At 38.6% G+C, this 19,525-nt stretch overlaps 1 protein-coding gene across 1 annotated transcript; it reads left to right on the forward strand.

Moving 5' to 3' along the window:
• The first annotated feature begins 5,709 nt into the window (after positions 1–5,709).
• LOC132764996 (uncharacterized) lies at positions 5,710–17,969 on the forward strand. Its single transcript, XM_060759175.2, has 7 exons — positions 5,710–8,010; positions 10,762–10,896; positions 11,169–11,343; positions 11,436–11,534; positions 13,834–13,925; positions 14,021–14,161; positions 17,198–17,969. Exons 1-7 carry the CDS (start codon positions 5,881–5,883, stop codon positions 17,306–17,308), a joined length of 2,883 nt encoding a protein of 960 aa, XP_060615158.2. The 5' UTR covers positions 5,710–5,880; the 3' UTR covers positions 17,309–17,969.
• Positions 17,970–19,525: the final 1,556 nt, after the last annotated feature.

Below are 19,525 nucleotides of genomic sequence, written 5' to 3' on the forward strand. Positions count from 1 at the left end.
CATATATCTTACCGTTGTCATTGGGCTGAGAGATAGTGACCTCGAAAACGAGTCATAGGCTCTTATCTTTCTGCAATACGAGTTGCAAGAGAACGGTAGATACAGGCAATGTTGTGGATGGAGCCATAATAATAATAATAATTATTATTATTATTATTATTATTATTATTGTGGATGGATACTGTGGGTTTTTTCGGGCTATAGGGCCATGTTCTAGAGCAGGCATGGGGAACCTTCGGCCCTCCAGGTGTGGTGGACTTCGACTCCCACAATTCCTTGAGGCTCGGCATTCGCCCCAAAGGCTTACCTTGGCCCAAGGAATTGTGGGAGTTGAAGTCCACCACACCTGGAGGGCCGAAGGTTCCTGACCCCTGTTCTAGAGGCATTTCTCCTGACGTTTCGCCTGCATCTATGGCAAGCATCCTCAGAGGTAGTGAGGTCTGTTGGAATTAGGACAATGGGTTTATATATCTGTGGAATGACTGGGGTGGGGCCAAGAGCTCTTCTCTGCTGGAGCTAGGTGTGAATGTTTCAATTGACCAGCTTCATTAGCATTTGAAGGCCTGGCTGAGCCTGGGAAAATCTTTTGTTGAGAGGTGTTAAGATGTGCCTAGTTGTTTCCTCTCTGCTGTTTTGCTGTTGTAATTTTAGAGTTTTTTTAATACCGGTAGCCATATTGTGTTCATTTTCATGGTCTCTTCCTTTCTGTTGCAATTGTCCACATGCTTGTGGATTTCAATGGCTTCTCTGTGTAGTCTGACATGGTGGTTGTTGGCGTGGTCCAGCATTTCTGTGTTCTCAAATAATATGCTGTGTCCACACCAACAACCACCATGTCAGACTACACAGAGAAGCCATTGAAATCCACAAGCATGTGGACATTATCCTTCAAATGCTAATGAAGGTGATCAGTTGAAACATTCACACCTAGCTCCAGCAGAGAGGAGCTCTTTGCCCCACCCCAGTCATTCCACAGATATATAAACCCTTTTTCCTGCTTCCAACAAACCTCACTACCTCTGAGGATGCTTGCCATAGATGCAGGCGAAACGTCAGGAGAGAATGCCTCCAGAACATGGCCATGTAGCCCGAAAAAACCCACAAGAACTGAGTGATTTCAGCCATGAAAGCCTTCGACAATACATAATAATTATAATTATAATAATAATTATAATTATTATATTATTATAATTATTATTTGTTATATATACACCTAACAACGTAATTATAATCTATATCTATCTATATCTATAGTAAAAGTCAGTGTTTGTATGTATGTACGCGGCGGGAGGTGTATGTGGCAGCTTTCTGATTGGCTGCCACTTTCACAGGCCACTGTGACCAACACGGGTGACGCACCTGCACCAAACTTGGCACACATAACCTCCATGACCCCCTTTACGTCCTGGTGCGGTATGCGGGAGGTAGACCACAGATTATGGGATTTATAGTACTTTCAAACATATCTAATATACATGTATATAATGATATAACATACGTTTTGTACACACATACATGAACACAGTATAATATATAAAATATATATTGCCGCAGGGTTCCGTCCTGGGCCCGGTCCTGTTCAACATCTTTATTAATGACTGAGATGAAGGGCTAGAAGGCAGGATCATCAAGTTTGCAGACGACACCAAATTGGGAGGGATAGCCAATAGTCCAGAGGACAGGAGCAGGATTCAAAACGATCTTGACAGATTAGAGAGATGGGCCAAAACTAACAAAATGAAGTTCAACAGTGACAAATGTAAGATACTCCACTTTGGCAGAAAAAATGAAATGCAAAGATACAGAATGGGGGACGCCTGGCTCGAGAGCAGTACGTGTGAAAAAGATCTTGGAGTCCTCGTGGACAACAAGTTAAACATGAGCCAACAATGTGATGTGGCGGCAAAAAAAGCCAATGGGATTTTGGCCTGCATCAATAGGAGCATAGTGTCTAGATCTAAGGAAGTCATGCTACCCCTCTATTCTGCTTTGGTTAGACCACACCTGGAATATTGTGTCCAATTCTGGGCACCACAATTCAAGAGAGATATTGACAAGCTGGAATGTGTCCAGAGGAGGGCGACTAAAATGATCAAGGGTCTGGAGAACAAGCCCTATGAGGAGCGGCTTAGGGAACTGGGCATGTTTAGCCTGAAGAAGAGAAGGCTGAGAGGAGATATGATAGCCATGTATAAATATGTGAGAGGAAGCCACAGGGAGGAGGAGGGAGCAAGCTTCTTTTCTGCTTCCCTGGAGACTAGGACGCAATGGAACAATGGCTTCAAACTACAAGAGAGGAGATTCCATCTGAACATTAGGAAGAACTTCCTGACTGTGAGAGCCGTTCAGCAGTGGAACTCTCTGCCCCGGAGTGTGGTGGAGGCTCCTTCTTTGGAAGCTTTTAAGCAGAGGCTGGATGGCCATCTGTCAGGGGTGATTTGAATTCAATATTCCTGCTTCTTGGCAGGGGGTTGGACTGGATGGCCCAGGAGGTCTCTTCCAACTCTTTGATTCTATGATTCTATGATATGTGTTTTTTATGTTACTTTATATACTAGCTTGTGGACTGCCTGGGTTATTTGAGAAAGGAATTGTCTATCAAGGTTGGTCTTTATCAGTTATTTATATGGCTCGCAGTGGTCTCAGGAACTTAGAGAAGGTACTGCGAGTCCCATCATCTGTGGCCCAACCTCCTCGAAAGTGCACCAGGATGGAGAGTGGGTCATGGAGGCTCTGTGTGCCAAGTTTGGTCTTGATCAGTCATTGGGTCAGGGTTGCAGTGGTTAAATACATTAAATGCACATGCTAAATATACAATACTATATTATATATATCAAACATATATACAATGCTACGTTATATAACATATATAAAATACACATGTTATATTACATACACATTATATACATACTATTATATTAAATATATATTAAACATTATATATACAATAGAAAACAAACATTTATTATGGTCGCTGACCAGCACAAAGTGGACATATGTTCAATATCCATACTAAATATATAATATTTTATTTAATATATTAAACACATATACAATGTTATGTTATATATGTGTATATATATTAATATATATATAATACATTATATATATTAATATATATACAATAATTATATATATTAATATATATAATAGTATATACTATTATATATATTAATATATATATATAATAGTATATACTATTATGTATATTAATGTATATATAATAGTATATACTATTATAGTATATCCACTTTAATAGTATATATTTAAACATTTGTAATATACATATAATGTTGAATATATATTTAATATAATAGTATGTATTAAATATATATTCAACATTTTATATATATATTACAAATATATGCACATATATTAATATATAATACATAATGATATACCCATGTATAAAATGCATGTGTTATATACAAGTATTAAATATATAATATAATATTAAATATATGTTAGATATTTATTATATATTATATTAAATATATAATACATATATTATATACAAATACATATATATAATATATATAGATTATATATACATATTTATTATATATTATATAAAATATACAATACATAAATTATATACAAATACTATATATAATATATATAAAATATATATTCACATGTATACAAATACTATATATAATATATATAAATTATACATACACATGTATGTATGTATGTGTATAAATATATGTATATACAATATAATCTATATAATATATAATATTAGTTTAAAAATAATCTATGTATTATATAATATATATATATAGATAGATTATATTGTATATACATATATTTATACACATACATAGATTATATTATTATATACTTATAACACCATACTAATAACATGTTAATTAAAAGTTAATCGTTTGGCATTTAGGTTGCATCGATACGGTATACCGGAAGCGTGCTTTGGTACGCAATCTTTGTATTTACATTGAGCAAAAACATCCCTTCTCTCAGCCATTTGGGAGTCTGGATGACCTCAAGGGCGCCCACAGCCTTCTATGATTGGCTCAAAAGGCGGCCGTGTCTCATCTCAAAGAGCTTTTGAATATATATTTATTTCCTCTCCATTGAAATCGAGAAAAGATCAATGTCCCGAGTCTTTGTTTCCTCCGATCCGGCCAAACCGAAACCCGGAAAAGGAGACCCAAACATGGAAGGAAAAGAAGAAGATGCTTCCCAGAAAACCAAAAAGTAAGTACACGTACATTGAATATGAATTTATATATATATACACACACACATACATGATCTCAGACGATCAGACGACAGAAAATAAAATTACAAGGGAAAAATATTAAGAGAAAAATAGAAAATATTAATTGGAAAATATTAAGAGAAAAATAAAAAATATTAATTGGAAAATGTTAAGGAAAAAATAGAAAATATTAATTAGAAATTATTAAGGAAAAAATAAGAGAAAAATAGAAAATATTAATTGGAAAATATTAAAGAAGAATAGAAAATATTAACAGAAAAATAAAAAAATATTAATTGGAAATTATTAAGGAAAACAATAGAAAATACTAAGAGAAAAATAGAAAATATTAACTGGAAAATGTTAAGGGAAAAATAGAAAATATTAAGAGAAAAATAGAAAATATTAATTAGAAATTATTAAGGAAAAAAATAAAAAATGGAAGATATTAGGAATAAACAAAATAGATAAATAATGGAAAATATTAAGAGGAAAATAGAAAATATTAAGCAAAAAATAGAAATTATTAAGAGAAAACTAGAAAATATTAATTGGAAAATGTTAAGGAAAAAAAAGAAAATATTAGGAGAAAAAATGGAAAATATAAATGGGAAAATGTTAAGGAAAACAATAGAAAATATTAAATGAAAAATAGAAAATATTAATTGGAAAATATTAAGGAAAACAATAGAAAATATTAAGAGAAAAATAGAAAATATTAAGCAAAAAATAGAAATTATTAAGAGAAAACTAGAAAATATTAATTGGAAAATGTAAAGGAAAAAATAGAAAATATTAAGAGAAAAATAGAAAATATTATTTGGAAATTACTAAGGAAAAAAATAGAAAATATTAATTGGAAAATATTAAGGAAAAATAGAAAATGGAAGATATTAGGAATAAACAAAATAGAGAAATAATGGAAAATATTAAGAGGAAAATAGAAAATATTAAGCAAAAATAGAAAATATTAAGAGAAAAATAGAAAATATTGGAAAATATTAAGGAAAACAATAGAAAATATTAAGAGAAAAATAGAAAATATTAATTGGAAAAGATTAAGAAAAAATGGCAAATGGAAGATATTAGGAATAAACAAAATAGAGAAATAATGGAAAATATTAAGAGGAAAATAGAAAGTATTAATGGAATAAGTGAAAAAGAGAAAGTATTAAGAGAATAAAAATTAGGACAAATAATGGAAAATATCAAGAGGATTAATAGAAAATATTAATTGGAAAATATTAAGATAAAAGAAAAATATTAAGATAATTAGTAGATATTAATAATTGGAAAGTATTGAGATAATAAATGGAAACTTTGAAAGGAATAGAAAATATTAAGAAAAATAATGGAAAATATTAAGAGAATAAATGGAATAAATTATAATTACTTTTCTATTGAGAGGATCATTCTAAAAACTGTCCTAGAATCAAAAGTATTTAAAAGGCTGATATTTGATGAAATGGATAGATCAGATAATAATAATATATGTATTAAAATTAAATTTCCATCTATTAATTCAAGATAAGATAAGATGGAGACAACGGAAAATGGTCGTGAGGAATTACTGTCATTGTTATTGGCTGTTCTAAAGGTGAGATTGACATGTAACTTGATGCAGGAAGAGAACGAAATGTAGAAGGTTGGTCAAGGAGATGATAGAGGGAATGTCTCCTACCTTCTCCAGGTGTTGTGGTTCCACCAAGGTGGTGGGACGGATCCTGGCCGCTTGCGCACTCTCCATGTTCACCTTGATGGGGAATATATATATGGATTTAAGCCAGACTTTGCAATCCTGGAGAAATGCAGAGGAGGCTCTAGGTGGCCTTCCATCATGTCAAGACCTTCTTCTCGTCCCCATGATCCGACTCATCCGGGACCAGATGATGCAGAAGGACGGAAAAGGCAGGGTGTTGATGCTGGAGGAGTTAGCCATCTCCTGCAAAGAGAAGCCCCACCACTGTCGAAATGTTGATTGCCACGTCTTCGTGGAGACGTTGTTAGAGAGGTGGGATTCCACACTGACGTCCGAGAAGGTCCCGGGAAGGCCTGAGATCGTTCTGGAACTTCTAGAAGAGTTCAGACATTCTCAGGAGGACCTCAATGCAATGGGATCCAACCCCGACTGGGCCGATGTGGCCCTGCTAAGGTTGCTCCTCTGGATCCAAGGCACAATGTTGGAATCAATGGAAGATGCTCAAGGCCTATGGCTGCAGGTCTTCAATCCATACGTCATCGGCTCATCAGAAAGCGTCCAGGAATGCGGGGTGGAGAAGAACCTCAGCCTTCTCTTCTCCACTCAACGTTCCTCAAAGATGGAGAAGAAGCTCAACTTTTCCACTCAAAGCTTTTCAGAGATGGAGAAGAACCTCAACATTTTCACCCCAAAACAAAGCAACCTTCGCTTCTCCACCCAACATTCCTCGAAGATGAAGAAGATTCTCAACTTTCCCACCCAACATTCCTCAAAGATAGAGAAGATCCTCACATTTTCCACCCAACAACCCTTGAAGAGGAAGAACCTCCACTTTTTCACCCCAAATCAAAGTAGCCTTCTCTTCTCCACTCAACATTCCTCAAAGATGGAGAAGAGCCTCAACTTTTCCACCCAAAATTCCTCCAAGATGGAGAAGAACCTTAACCTTTCCACCCAGAATCAAAGTAACCTTCTCTTCCAAAATTCTTCCAAGATGGAGAGCCTCAACTCTTCCACCCAACATCCCTTGAAGATGGAGAAGAATCTCAACCTTTCCACCCCAAATCAAAGCAGCCTTTTCTCCACCCAAAGTTCCTCAAAGAGGGAGAAACTGAACTCTTCCACCCAACATCCCTTGAAGATGAAGAAGAATCTCACCCTTTCCACCCCAAATCAAAGCAAGCTTTTCTCCATCCAAAGCTCCTCAAAGAGGGAGAGCCTCAACCTTTCCATCCCAAATCAAACCAACCTTTTCTCCATCCAAAGTTCCTCAAAGAGTGAGAACCTCAACTTTTCCACCCAACGTCTGAGCGACCTTCTCTTCTCCACCCAAAGTTACTCAAAGAGGGAGAGCCTCAACTCTTCCACCCAACATCCCTTGAAGATAGAGAAGAATCTCAACCTTTCCACCCCAAATCAAAGCAACCTTTTCTCCATCCAAAGTTCCTCAAAGAGGGAGAGCCTCAACTCTTCCACCCAACATCCCTTGAAGATGGAGAAGAATCTCAACCTTTCCACCCCAAATCAAAGCAAAATTTTCTACATCCAAAGGTCCTCAAAGAGGGAGAACCTCAACTTTTCCACCCAACGTCTGAGCAACCTTCTCTTCTCCACCCAAAGCTCCTCAGAGAACTTCAACGTTTCCACCCAAGATTCCTCAAAGACCCCCAACCCTTCCATCCCAAATCAAAGCACCCAACGTTCCTCAACGAGGGAGAAGACCCTCAACTTTCCCAATCTACGCCTGAGCGACCTTCCCATATCTTTGAAGGACCTGGATTCCCTGACATCCTGCTTACTGGAGAAGACCCATCAGAGGCTCTCCAGGAAGTCCAGGGAGGTGTTGTCCCTGGTGAGCCTGAAGGTCAGCCTGTGGCTGCTGACAGGGTTGCTCTACCCGGCGGTGGCATTGTCCTTCGCGGAGATGACCGGCTGGGTCCAGCGCTATGCCCGGCGGCTCAAGCAACGGACGGAGGCCCTCCAACGAGAGAGGCGCCTAGCAGAGGACCTCCTGCACCAGATGCTGCCGAAGTCGGTGGCCAAGCAACTGCGGAGGAGGGAGAAGGTCGAGGCCGAAAGTTACGACCAGGTAAGGCCGGCACTGGGTTCGAGTCCCGGTTCAGAAGAGTCATATATCGAGTCTTAGCTGAAGATCTACCTAAGGAAGTGAGTGACACTTGTCCCCTTGGACCATACCATGTGTCTTTGATGCCTTGCGGGCTACGAGATGCACCCTGGGTCTTTTATATGGGGTATTTTACATATAATTAGTGCAATTAGGGACTTCAAGGGAGTCGCCAGGCGCAAAACGAAAACCATCTGGAAGTAATTAAGACAACAAAGAGCCCAACGAATCCCACCCTTTCAAATTATTAATATTGAATATTATATATATTAGTATTAGTACATTACAATATTATTAGTATTATGTCATGCTATTATATATATATATATATATATATATATATTGTTAGCATTATTATATTATGCTAATTATTATTTTATTTTATTATCAGTATTATGTCACTAATTATTATACATTATATAAATATATATATATTGTTAGCATTATTATATACTAATTATTATATTATGTTATTATTAGTACTATCATGTCACACTAATTATTATACATTATATATTATATATATATTGTTAGCATTATTATATACTAATTATTATATTATTTTATTATTAGTACTATTATGTCACACTAATTATTATACATTATACATTATATATTTATATATATATTGTTAGCATTATTATATACTAATTATTATTATATTATCAGTACTATTATGTCACACTAATTATTATACATTATGCATTATATATTATATATATATTGTTAGCATTATTATATACTAATTATTATATTATTTTATTATTAGTACTATTATGTCACACTAATTATTATACATTATACATTATATATTTATATATATATTGTTAGCATTATTATATACTAATTATTATTATATTATCAGTACTATTATGTCACACTAATTATTATACATTATGCATTATATATTATATATATATTGTTAGCATTATTATATACTAATTATTATATTATTTTATTATTAGTACTATTATGTCACACTAATTATTATACATTATACATTATATATTTATATATATATTGTTAGCATTATTATATACTAATTATTATTATATTATCAGTACTATTATGTCACACTAATTATTATACATTATGCATTATATATTATATATATATTGTTAGCATTATTATATACTAATTATTATATTATTTTATTATTAGTACTATTATGTCACACTAATTATTATACATTATACATTATATATTTATATATATATTGTTAGCATTATTATATACTAATTATTATTATATTATCAGTACTATTATGTCACACTAATTATTATACATTATGCATTATATATTATATATATATTGTTAGCATTATTATATATTACTAATTATATTATTTTATTATCAGTATTATTATGTCAAACTAATTATTATACATTATGCATTATATATTATATATATTGTTAGCATTATTATATTATACTAATTATTATATTTTATTAGTATTATTATGTCACACTAATTATTATACATTATACATTATATATATATATATATATATATATATATATATATATTGTTAGCATTATTATATACTAATTATACTATTTTATTATTAGTACTATTATGTCACACTAATTATTATACATTATACATTATATATTATTATATATATATTGTTAGCATTATATGCTACTAATTATTATATTATTTTATTATTAGTACTATTATGTCACACTAATTATTATACATTATACATTATATATTGTATATATATATTGTTAGCATTATTATATATTACTAATTATTATATTATTTTATTATTAGTACTATTATGTCACACTAATTATTATACATTATATATTATATTATATATATATATTGTTAGCATTATTATATACTAATTATTATATTATTTTATCATCAGTATTATTATGTCACACTAATTATTATATTATTTTATTATCAGTATTATTATGTCAAACTAATTATTATACATTATACATTATATATATATATATATATTGTTAGCATTATTTTATTTTACTAATTATTATATTATTTTATTATTAGTACTATTATGTCAAACTAATTATTATACATTATATTGTATATATATATTGTTAGCATTATTTTATTTTACTAATTATTATATTATTTTATTATTAGTATTATGTCACACTAATTATTATACATTATACATTATATATTGTATATATATATTGTTAGCATTATTATATACTAATTATTATATTATTTTATTATCAGTATTATTATGTCAAACTAATTATACATTATACATTATATATTATATATATATATTGTTAGCATTATTATATATTACTAATTATTATATTATTTTTAGTATTATTATGTCACACTAATTATTATACATTATATATTATATTATATTATATATATTGTTAGCATTATTATACTAATTAATATATTATTTTATTATTAGTATTATTATGTCACACTAATTATTACATATTATATATTATATATATATATATATATATATATATATATATATATATATTGTTAGCATTATTATATTATACTAATTATTATATTATTATTATCTAAGAGAAGCAGGTGGCAATCATTTAGAGTCTCATCTATGCTGACAATCATGCCATCACTGCTATATTAGTATACCACAACAAAAGCATTACTTTCAAAGGAAGGGCTGCACAATGCAACAGGAAATAACTCTTTCAAACCCGGAACATATATTGGGATTGTTCCTCTCTTTCCGGACAGGTGACCATCTTCTTCTCGGACGTGGTGGGCTTCACCGCCATCGCCGCGTCCTGCTCCCCGCTGCAAGTGGTAGAGATGCTCAACGGCCTCTACGTCTGCTTCGACACCCGGATCGAGTCCTACGATGTCTACAAGGTCCTTATGAACCCTACCTTTTGGGGAAGGGGCACCCTAGAGGTCATCCAGTCCAACCACGGCCATTTTAGTAAGGGAAAGGCAGCACAAAATAGATAAGGAGGACAGACAGGAAATGCATCCAAGTCTCCAGGACCAAAGTTACCACCAAGAGAGGTTCTGGAGGTTCTTCATATACATATACATATAAGCTTTGGACAGCAGTGAATGAATGGTGTCGGACTAGATGGCCTTTGTGGGTCCCGTCCAGCTCTGATGATTCCCTTTGACAGGTGGAGACCATCGGAGATGCCTACATGGTGGTGAGCGGCCTGCCCGAGCGCAACGGCGAAAGGCACGCCCACGAAATCGCCCAGATGGCCCTGGACTTGGTGGCCGCCGTCCGACAAGTCCTGGTCCCCCACATGCTGGACAGGAAACTAGAGCTACGGGTCGGCGTTCACACAGGTGAGCCCAAAGACCTATATTGGGGACCACCCCTCCCCAAATCCCCCAACCGCCCCTTGACACCAGCCTTCCTTTCTTTCTTCTTGATGCAGGGCCTTGTGTTGCCGGCGTTGTGGGGCACAAAATGCCCCGCTATTGTCTCTTCGGGGACACGGTCAACACCGCTTCTCGGATGGAGTCCACCAGTTTACGTGAGTAGCGAGAGAAGTTCTCGTTTTTGCCCAAGCCTTGATATGGTTCCTCCAACTTGGAAGACTCTTGGGTACTCTTAGATGTTCTTGACTTCCATGGGAAAGTCTTGGGTGTCATGGGAAGCTCATGGATGCCATAGGAGATACTTGGGTGCTCTTGTGTTCCACAGGAAAGTCTTGGGTGCCATTGGAGACTCTTGGGTGCAATTAGAAGTCCTTGAGTGTCATACAAAGCTCCTGGGTGTGTTGGAGACTCTTGGGTGCTATCAGATGCCCTTGACTTCCATGGGAAAGTCTTGGGTGATATTGGAGACTCCTGGATGCTCATAGAAGCTCTTGGGTGCCATGGGAAACCCTTGGATGTGTTGGAGATTCTTGGGTGCTATTAGATGCCCTCGACTTCCATGGAAAAGTCTTGGGTGCCATTGGAGACTCTTGGGTGCTATTAGAAGTCCTTGAGTGTCATGCAAAGCTCCTGGGTGCGTTGGAAACTGTTGGGTGCCATAGGAGACTCTTGGGTGCTATCAGATGCCCTTGACTTCCATGGGAAAGTCTTGGGTGATACTGGAGATACCTGGGTGCCATGGGAAACCCTTGGGTGCCATAGGAGAGTCTTGGGTGCTCTTAGATGTCCTTGACTTCCATGGGAAAGTCTTGGGTGATACTGGAGACTCCTGGGTGTTCATAGAAGCTCTTGGGTGCCATGGGAAACCTTTGGATGACATAGGAGACTCTGGGGTGCTATCAGATGCCCTTGACGTCCATGGGAAAGTCTTGGGTGATATTGGAGACTCCTGGATACTCATAGAACCTCTTGAGTGCCATGGGAAACCCTTGGGTGCCATAGGATTGTCTTGGGTGCTATTAGATGCTCTTGACTTCCATGGGAAAGTCTTGGGTGATACTGGAGCCTCCTGAGTGTTCATAGAAGCTCTTGGGTGCCATGGGAAACCCTTGGGTGACATAGGAGACTCTTGAACGCTATCGCAGACTCTCGGGTGCTGTTAGAAGATCTTGAGTTCCATAGGAAAATCGTAGATGCCATTGGAGATTCTTGGGTGCCATAGGATACTTTTGAGAGTGACATTGGAGACTCTTGGGTGTTATTAGAAGCTCTTGAGTTCTATGGGAAACTGGTGGATGCCATGGGAGACTTTTGGTTGGTATTAGAAGCCCTTGAGTGCCATGGAAAGCTTTTTAGTGCCACAAGAGACTCTTGAGAGCCACAGATGACTCTTGGGTGGTATCAGAAGCTCTTTTGCCCCATGGGAAGGTCTTGGGCATCATTGAAGACTCTTGGGTACTATTAGGAACCCTTGAGTGCCATGGGAAAAGTCTTGGGTGTCATAGCCGACTCTTGGGTGCTATTGGGTGTTACATGGGAAAGTCTTGGATGCCACTGGAGACTCTTGAAGGCCATAGGAGACTCTAGGATGCTATCAGATGCCCTTGAGTGCCATGGGAAAGTCTTGATTACCATTGGAGACACTTGGGTGCTATCAGAAGCTGTTGACTTCCATGAGAAAGTCTTGGATGCCATTGGAGACTCTTGAAGACCATAGGAGACTCTTGGGTGCTATTAGATGCCCTTGAGTTTCATGGGAAAGTCTTGGATGCCACTGGAGACTCTTGAAGGCCATAGGAGACTCTAGGATGCTATTTTAAGCTCTTGTGTTCCATGAGAAAGTCATGGATGCCATTGGAGACTCTTGAAGACCATAGGAGACTCTTGGGTGCTATTAGATGCCCTTGAGTTTCATGGGAAAGTCTTGGATGCCACTGGAGACTCTTGAAGGCCATAGGAGACTCTAGGATGCTATTAGAAGCTCTTGTGTTCCACGAGAAAGTCATGGGTGTCATTGGAGACTCTTGAAGGCCATAGGAGACTCTTGGATGCTATTAGATGCCCTTGAGTGCCAGGGGAAAGTCTTGATTACCATTGGAGACTCTTGGGTGCTATCAGAAGCTGTTGACTTCCATAAGAAAGTCGTGGATGCCATTGGAGACTCTTGAGAGCCACAACAGACTCTTGGGTGGTATTAGAAGCTCTTGAGATCCATTGGAAAGTCTTGGATGCCATAGGAGACTCTTGGGTGCTATTAGAAGCCCTAGAATGCCACGGAAAGCCCTTGAGGGCCTTTGGAGACCATTGGAGACCATGGAAAGCTCTTGAGTGCCTCATCCTCTGTCTAGTTGGAGGTTTTGTTTAGCAGCATAACAACAAAAACAACAACAAATTGGATTTCTACCCCCTTTGGATGGCTGTAAGGTGTTTCTTATTTTTCAATGTCATCCGCAGCTCAGAAGATTCATATCAGTTCGGCCACGTATTTGGCACTGTTGGAGGACAATGCTTATGAGATGGAGCCAAGAGGGGAGATCGAAGTGAAGGTGAAAACAGGGTTCAAAGGCAGTGGGTGAGCTTGGGCGAGTCGCACTCTCTCAGCCATCATAACCAATTGGCGCCCGGTTTCCCTCCTGAGCAGGGCAAAGGGAAAATGCAGACCTACTGGCTCCTGGGGAGCAAGAACCACAGCGTCCAGAACGACAGCCTGGTCTGCCACTGGAATCCAGGCCTCTCCCGGGAAGCGGCCAAGGGGGAGCGGAGCCGGACCTCAGTGCGCCAGGTGGGTCACCCAATGGGACGAACGTGGACCCTCCATGCTCGGACTCAACAAGGGCTGGCAATTCTTTTTGGCACTTCAATGCCATGGGAAAGTCTTGGGTGCTATCAGAAGTCCATGGGAAAGTCTTGGAGACTTGTAGTGCTGGAGACTCTTGAGAGCTATCGGAGAGTCTCGAGTACCATAGGAGTGTCTTGGGAACCCTAGGAGACTCTTGAGTACTATCAGAAGCCATGGGAAAGTCTTGAGAGCCATAGGGAACTCCTGAGGGCTATTGGAGAGTCTTGGGTGCTATTAGAAGCTCTGGAGTGCCATGGGAAAGTCTTGGGTGCCATTGGAGAGTCTTGAGTACTATTGGAAGCTCTTGCATGCCATGGAAAGGTCTTAGATGCCATAGGAGACTCGTGGGTGCTATTAGAAGCTCTTGAGTGCCATTGGAGATTATTGAGATCCATAGGAGACTCTTGGGTGCTATTATAAGCCCTTGAGTGCCATGGGAAAGTCTTGCGTGCCACTGGAGATTCTTGAAAGCCACTGCAGCCTCTTGGCTGCTATCATAGTCCCTTGAGGTCCATGGAAAACTCCTGGGTGCCATTGAAGAGCCTTGAGTTCTACTGGAAGCTCTTGAGTGCCATGGAAAGGTCTGGGGCTTTGGAGATTCCTGGGTGTTATCAGATGCTCTTGAGTTCTCCTGGAAAGGTCTTGGGTGCCATGGAAAGCTCTAGAGTACCAAAGGAGACCCTTGGGTGCTATCGAGAACTCCTGAGTGCTATTAGAAGCCCTTGAGTGCCTTAGGAGACTCTTGGGTGCTATTAGAAGCTATTAGAAGTTCTTGAGCGCCATAGAAAGTTCTTGAGTACCACGAAAAGCTCTTGGGTGCCATAGAAAGGTCTTCAATCCAAGGAAAGGTCTCCAATGAGCAGTCAGGCTTTCTTTCCTGGAGGATGGACTGGTTGGATCTTCTCACAGTCCAAGGCACTCTCAGAATTTTCCTCCAACACCACAGTTCAAAAGCATCTCTATTCCTTCACTCAGCCTTCCTTCTGGTCCAGCTCTCACATCCATAGGTGACTACGGGGTCCATTGGAGAGTCTTGACAGCCATAGGCGAGTCTTGGGGGGCATATGAAGCTCTTGTGTGCCGTTGGAGACTCCTGGGGCCTATCAGAAGCTCTTGGGTGCCATGGAAAGTCTTGGGTGCCATGGAAAGCTCTAGAGTACCAAAGGAGACCCTTGGGTGCCATCAGGAACTCCTGAGTGCTATTAGAAGCCCTTGAATGCCATAGGAGACTCTTGGGTGCTATTAGAAGCTCTTGAGTGCCATGGGAGACTCTTGAGTGCTATTAGAAGCCATTACAAGTTCTTGAGTGCCATAAAAAGTTCTTGAGTACCATGAAAAGGTCTTCATGGTACTCAAGATCTCTTGAGTGCCATTGGAGAGTCTTGACAGCCATAGGCGAGTCTTGAGGGTCATATGAAGCTCTTGGGTGCCATTGGAGACTCCTGGGAGCTATCTGACACTCTTGAGTTCTATTGGAAAGGTCTTGGGTGCCACGGAAAGCTCTAGAGTAGCAAAGGAGACCCTTGGGTGCCATCAGGAACTCCTGAGTGCTATTAGAAGCCCTTGAGTGCCATAGGAGACTCTTGGGTGCTATTAGAAGCTCTTGAGTGCCATGGGAGACTCTTGAGTGCTATTAGAAGCTATTACAAGTTCTTGAGTGCCATAAAAAGTTCTTGAGTACCATGAAAAGGTCTTCATGGTACTCAAGATCTCTTGAGTGCCATTGGAGAGTCTTGACAGCCATAGGCGAGTCTTGAGGGTCATATGAAGCTCTTGGGTGCCATTGGAGACTCCTGGGAGCTATCTGACACTCTTGAGTTCTATTGGAAAGGTCTTGGGTGCCACGGAAAGCTCTAGAGTAGCAAAGGAGACCCTTGGGTGCCATCAGGAACTCCTGAGTGCTATTAGAAGCCCTTGAGTGCCATAGGAGACTCTTGGGTGCTATTAGAAGCTCTTGAGTGCCATGGGAGACTCTTGAGTGCTATTAGAAGCTATTACAAGTTCTTGAGTGCCATAAAAAGTTCTTGAGTACCATGAAAAGGTCTTCATGGTACTCAAGATCTCTTGAGTGCCATTGGAGAGTCTTGACAGCCATAGGCGAGTCTTGAGGGTCATATGAAGCTCTTGGGTGCCATTGGAGACTCCTGGGAGCTATCTGACACTCTTGAGTTCTATTGGAAAGGTCTTGGGTGCCATGGAAAGCTCTAGAGTACCAAAGGAGACCCTTGGGTGCCATCAGGAACTCCTGAGTGCTATTAGAAGCCCTTGTGTGCCATAGGAGACTCTGGGGTGCTATTAGAAGCTATTAGAAGTTCTTGTGTTCCATGGAAAGTTCTTGAGTACCATGGAAAGCTCTTGGGTGCCATAGAAAGGCCTTCAATCCAAGGAAAGGTCTATTGAGTGCCATTGGAGAGTCTTGACAGCCATAGGCGAGTCTTGAGGGGCATATGAAGCTCTTGGGTGCCACTGGAGACTCCTGGGGCCTATCAGAAACTCTTGGATGCCATGGAAAGTCTTGGGTGCCATGGGAGACTCTTGAGTGCTATTAGAAGCTATTAGAAGTTCTTGAGTGCCATGGAAAGCTCTTGGCTGCCATAGAAAGAACTTCAATCCAAGGAAAGGCCTCTTGAGCGCCATTGGAGAGTCTTGACAGCCATAGGCGACAGCCATATGAAGCTCTTGGGTGCCCTTGGAGACTCCTGGGGCTTATCAGAAGTTCTTGGGTGCCATGGGAAAGTCTTGGGTGCGATAGGAGACTCTTGGATGCCATTGGAGCTGCCTGGGTGCCACGGAAAGACTCCTGGATACCACAGAAGACCCTTAGATGCCATTGGAGATCCTTAGGTGCTATGGGGACCTCTTCTTGGGTGCCAAGAGCCTTTTCTTCCCAGTCCTCGGAGAAAGAGGACCTCCTTTCTTGACGTTCCCTTCTGCATCTGTGACATCCTAACCCATGCTTCCTGTGCTTCTTGTCCACAGCCGTCCCGAGAGGAGAAGCGAGTGCCGGATTTGCTGGTGCTCCCCGACAGATCGGAGGAAGCGGCAGGGATATTGCCAGGTTTTGTGGGTGAAGAGTGCCCTGGCCTTTAGAGTGCTACGAATCCCTTGTTTTTGGTCTCGGAAATCCCTCCTAAAAGCCACTAGATGTCACCAAAGCCTTAGCTGGGCCAGTAGATGGTAGTGCTGGAGCGACACTTCCCAAATGTCCCCGTTCCAACCTACATACACATTTGGCTTCAGAGCCGACCTCGTTTGTAACTGGGGGACTGCCTGTATTTACTTTCTTAACATACGGAATGGCTTTGGTATCTGACGGATGTGTACGTGGCTTTCCATATCTATCTCTATCTCTCATTCTCTCTCTTTGGGAATGGCCCTAACTGGACGTGCCGCAGACCCGAGGTATTTTAATGGCCGCTGTCAGCGCCGACACGTTCGCAAGCCTCACACTTCGGGGAAAGAGCGATAAGAGGGCTGTGCGGACAGGACAGGACGCCACCAAGCCAGCCCTGATAAGGCCGCGCACGGACACGGCGGTGTTCACACTTCAACAACCACACCAAAAAGAGACTCGGTTTCCCGGAAAAGTCTCTGAAGGGAGGCAGGCCCGCTCTGGGTTTGAGTCCGAACTTGAAAGGACACAAAGGGTTCTAACACTGATATGCAAGATCTGAAGTGCCGCTTTCCCCATATATTTATACACACACACATATACACATACATACATATACACACATATATATGTAGACTCATATACACAAATATGCATACACACATGCAATGTACATATATACATGCATATACATACACACACATATACATATCACTCATACTAATATATTCTGTATAAATGTATATACATACACACATGCACATATACATACATACACATACATATACTGACATTAAACTCTACATACTGACATTATACTCTATATAACTATACATACATATGCACATGCATACACGTACATATATCCATACACATACACACGCTTATACATACACACATAATACTATTATACACATATACACATGCACACACATATACACACATACGCATACATATGTGCATATACACATGCACTAATATACTCTATATACATATATATACATACACGCACACATATACACATGCATATATACATGCATATACACATACATATACACACATACTGACATTATACTCTATATAAATATACATACATATACATATGTACATGCATACACTTACATATATACATATACATACAGATGCATATACATACACGCATACTATTATACTCTGCACACACATGTACATGCATACACATACATACACACGTGCATATACACACATATGTATGTATATGTATATATATTTATATAGAGTATAATGTCAGTATGTGTGTATATGTATGTGTGTATATATGTATATGTATGTGTGTATGTGTATGTATGTGTATGTATATACATTTATATAGAATATATTAGTATGTGTGTATATGTATATGTGTGTACTAATATACTCTATATAGATATATATACATACACATATACACACATGCATATATCCATCTATATCCATATACATGCATATACACATGCATGTACATGCATATACACATACATATACACATACTCTATAAATATATGTATACATACACATGCACACTTACATACACATGCATATACATACACACATGCATATATACATGCATACACACATACATACATATACTAATATTACACTCAATATCAATATATATTTACATACACATGCACACAAATACATATACATGAACACATATATACATTCACAAACAAATACATTCCTATACATACATATAAAAAGGTAAAGGTAGTCCCCTGACATTAAGTCCAGTCATGTCTGACTCTGGGGTGTGGTGCTCATCTCCATTGCTAAGCCGAAGAGCCGGCGTTGTCCGTAGACACCTCCAAGGTCATGTGGCCGGCATGACTGCATGGAGCGCCGTTACCTTCCCGCCGGAGCGGTACCTATTGATCTACCCACATTTGCATGTTTTTGAACTGCTAGGTTGGCAGAAGCTAGGGCTGACAGCGGAAGCTCACGCCGCTCCCCGGAATCGAACCTGCGACCTTTCGATCAACAAGCTCAGCAGCTCAGTGCTCAGTATGTATGTATACATTAGAAGCCCTTGAGTGCATATACACACATAGTAATATTATATACACACATATACTCACACACACGTATATACATAGACACATATATGTATTTACGTGTAAGCCGCACCGAGTCCCTTGGGGAGATGGTACAAATAAAGTTTTTTAAAATTATTATTA

This window comes from Anolis sagrei, chromosome 13 (assembly GCF_037176765.1).
Source record: "Anolis sagrei isolate rAnoSag1 chromosome 13, rAnoSag1.mat, whole genome shotgun sequence".
NCBI classification, from domain to species: Eukaryota; Metazoa; Chordata; class Lepidosauria; order Squamata; family Dactyloidae; genus Anolis; species Anolis sagrei.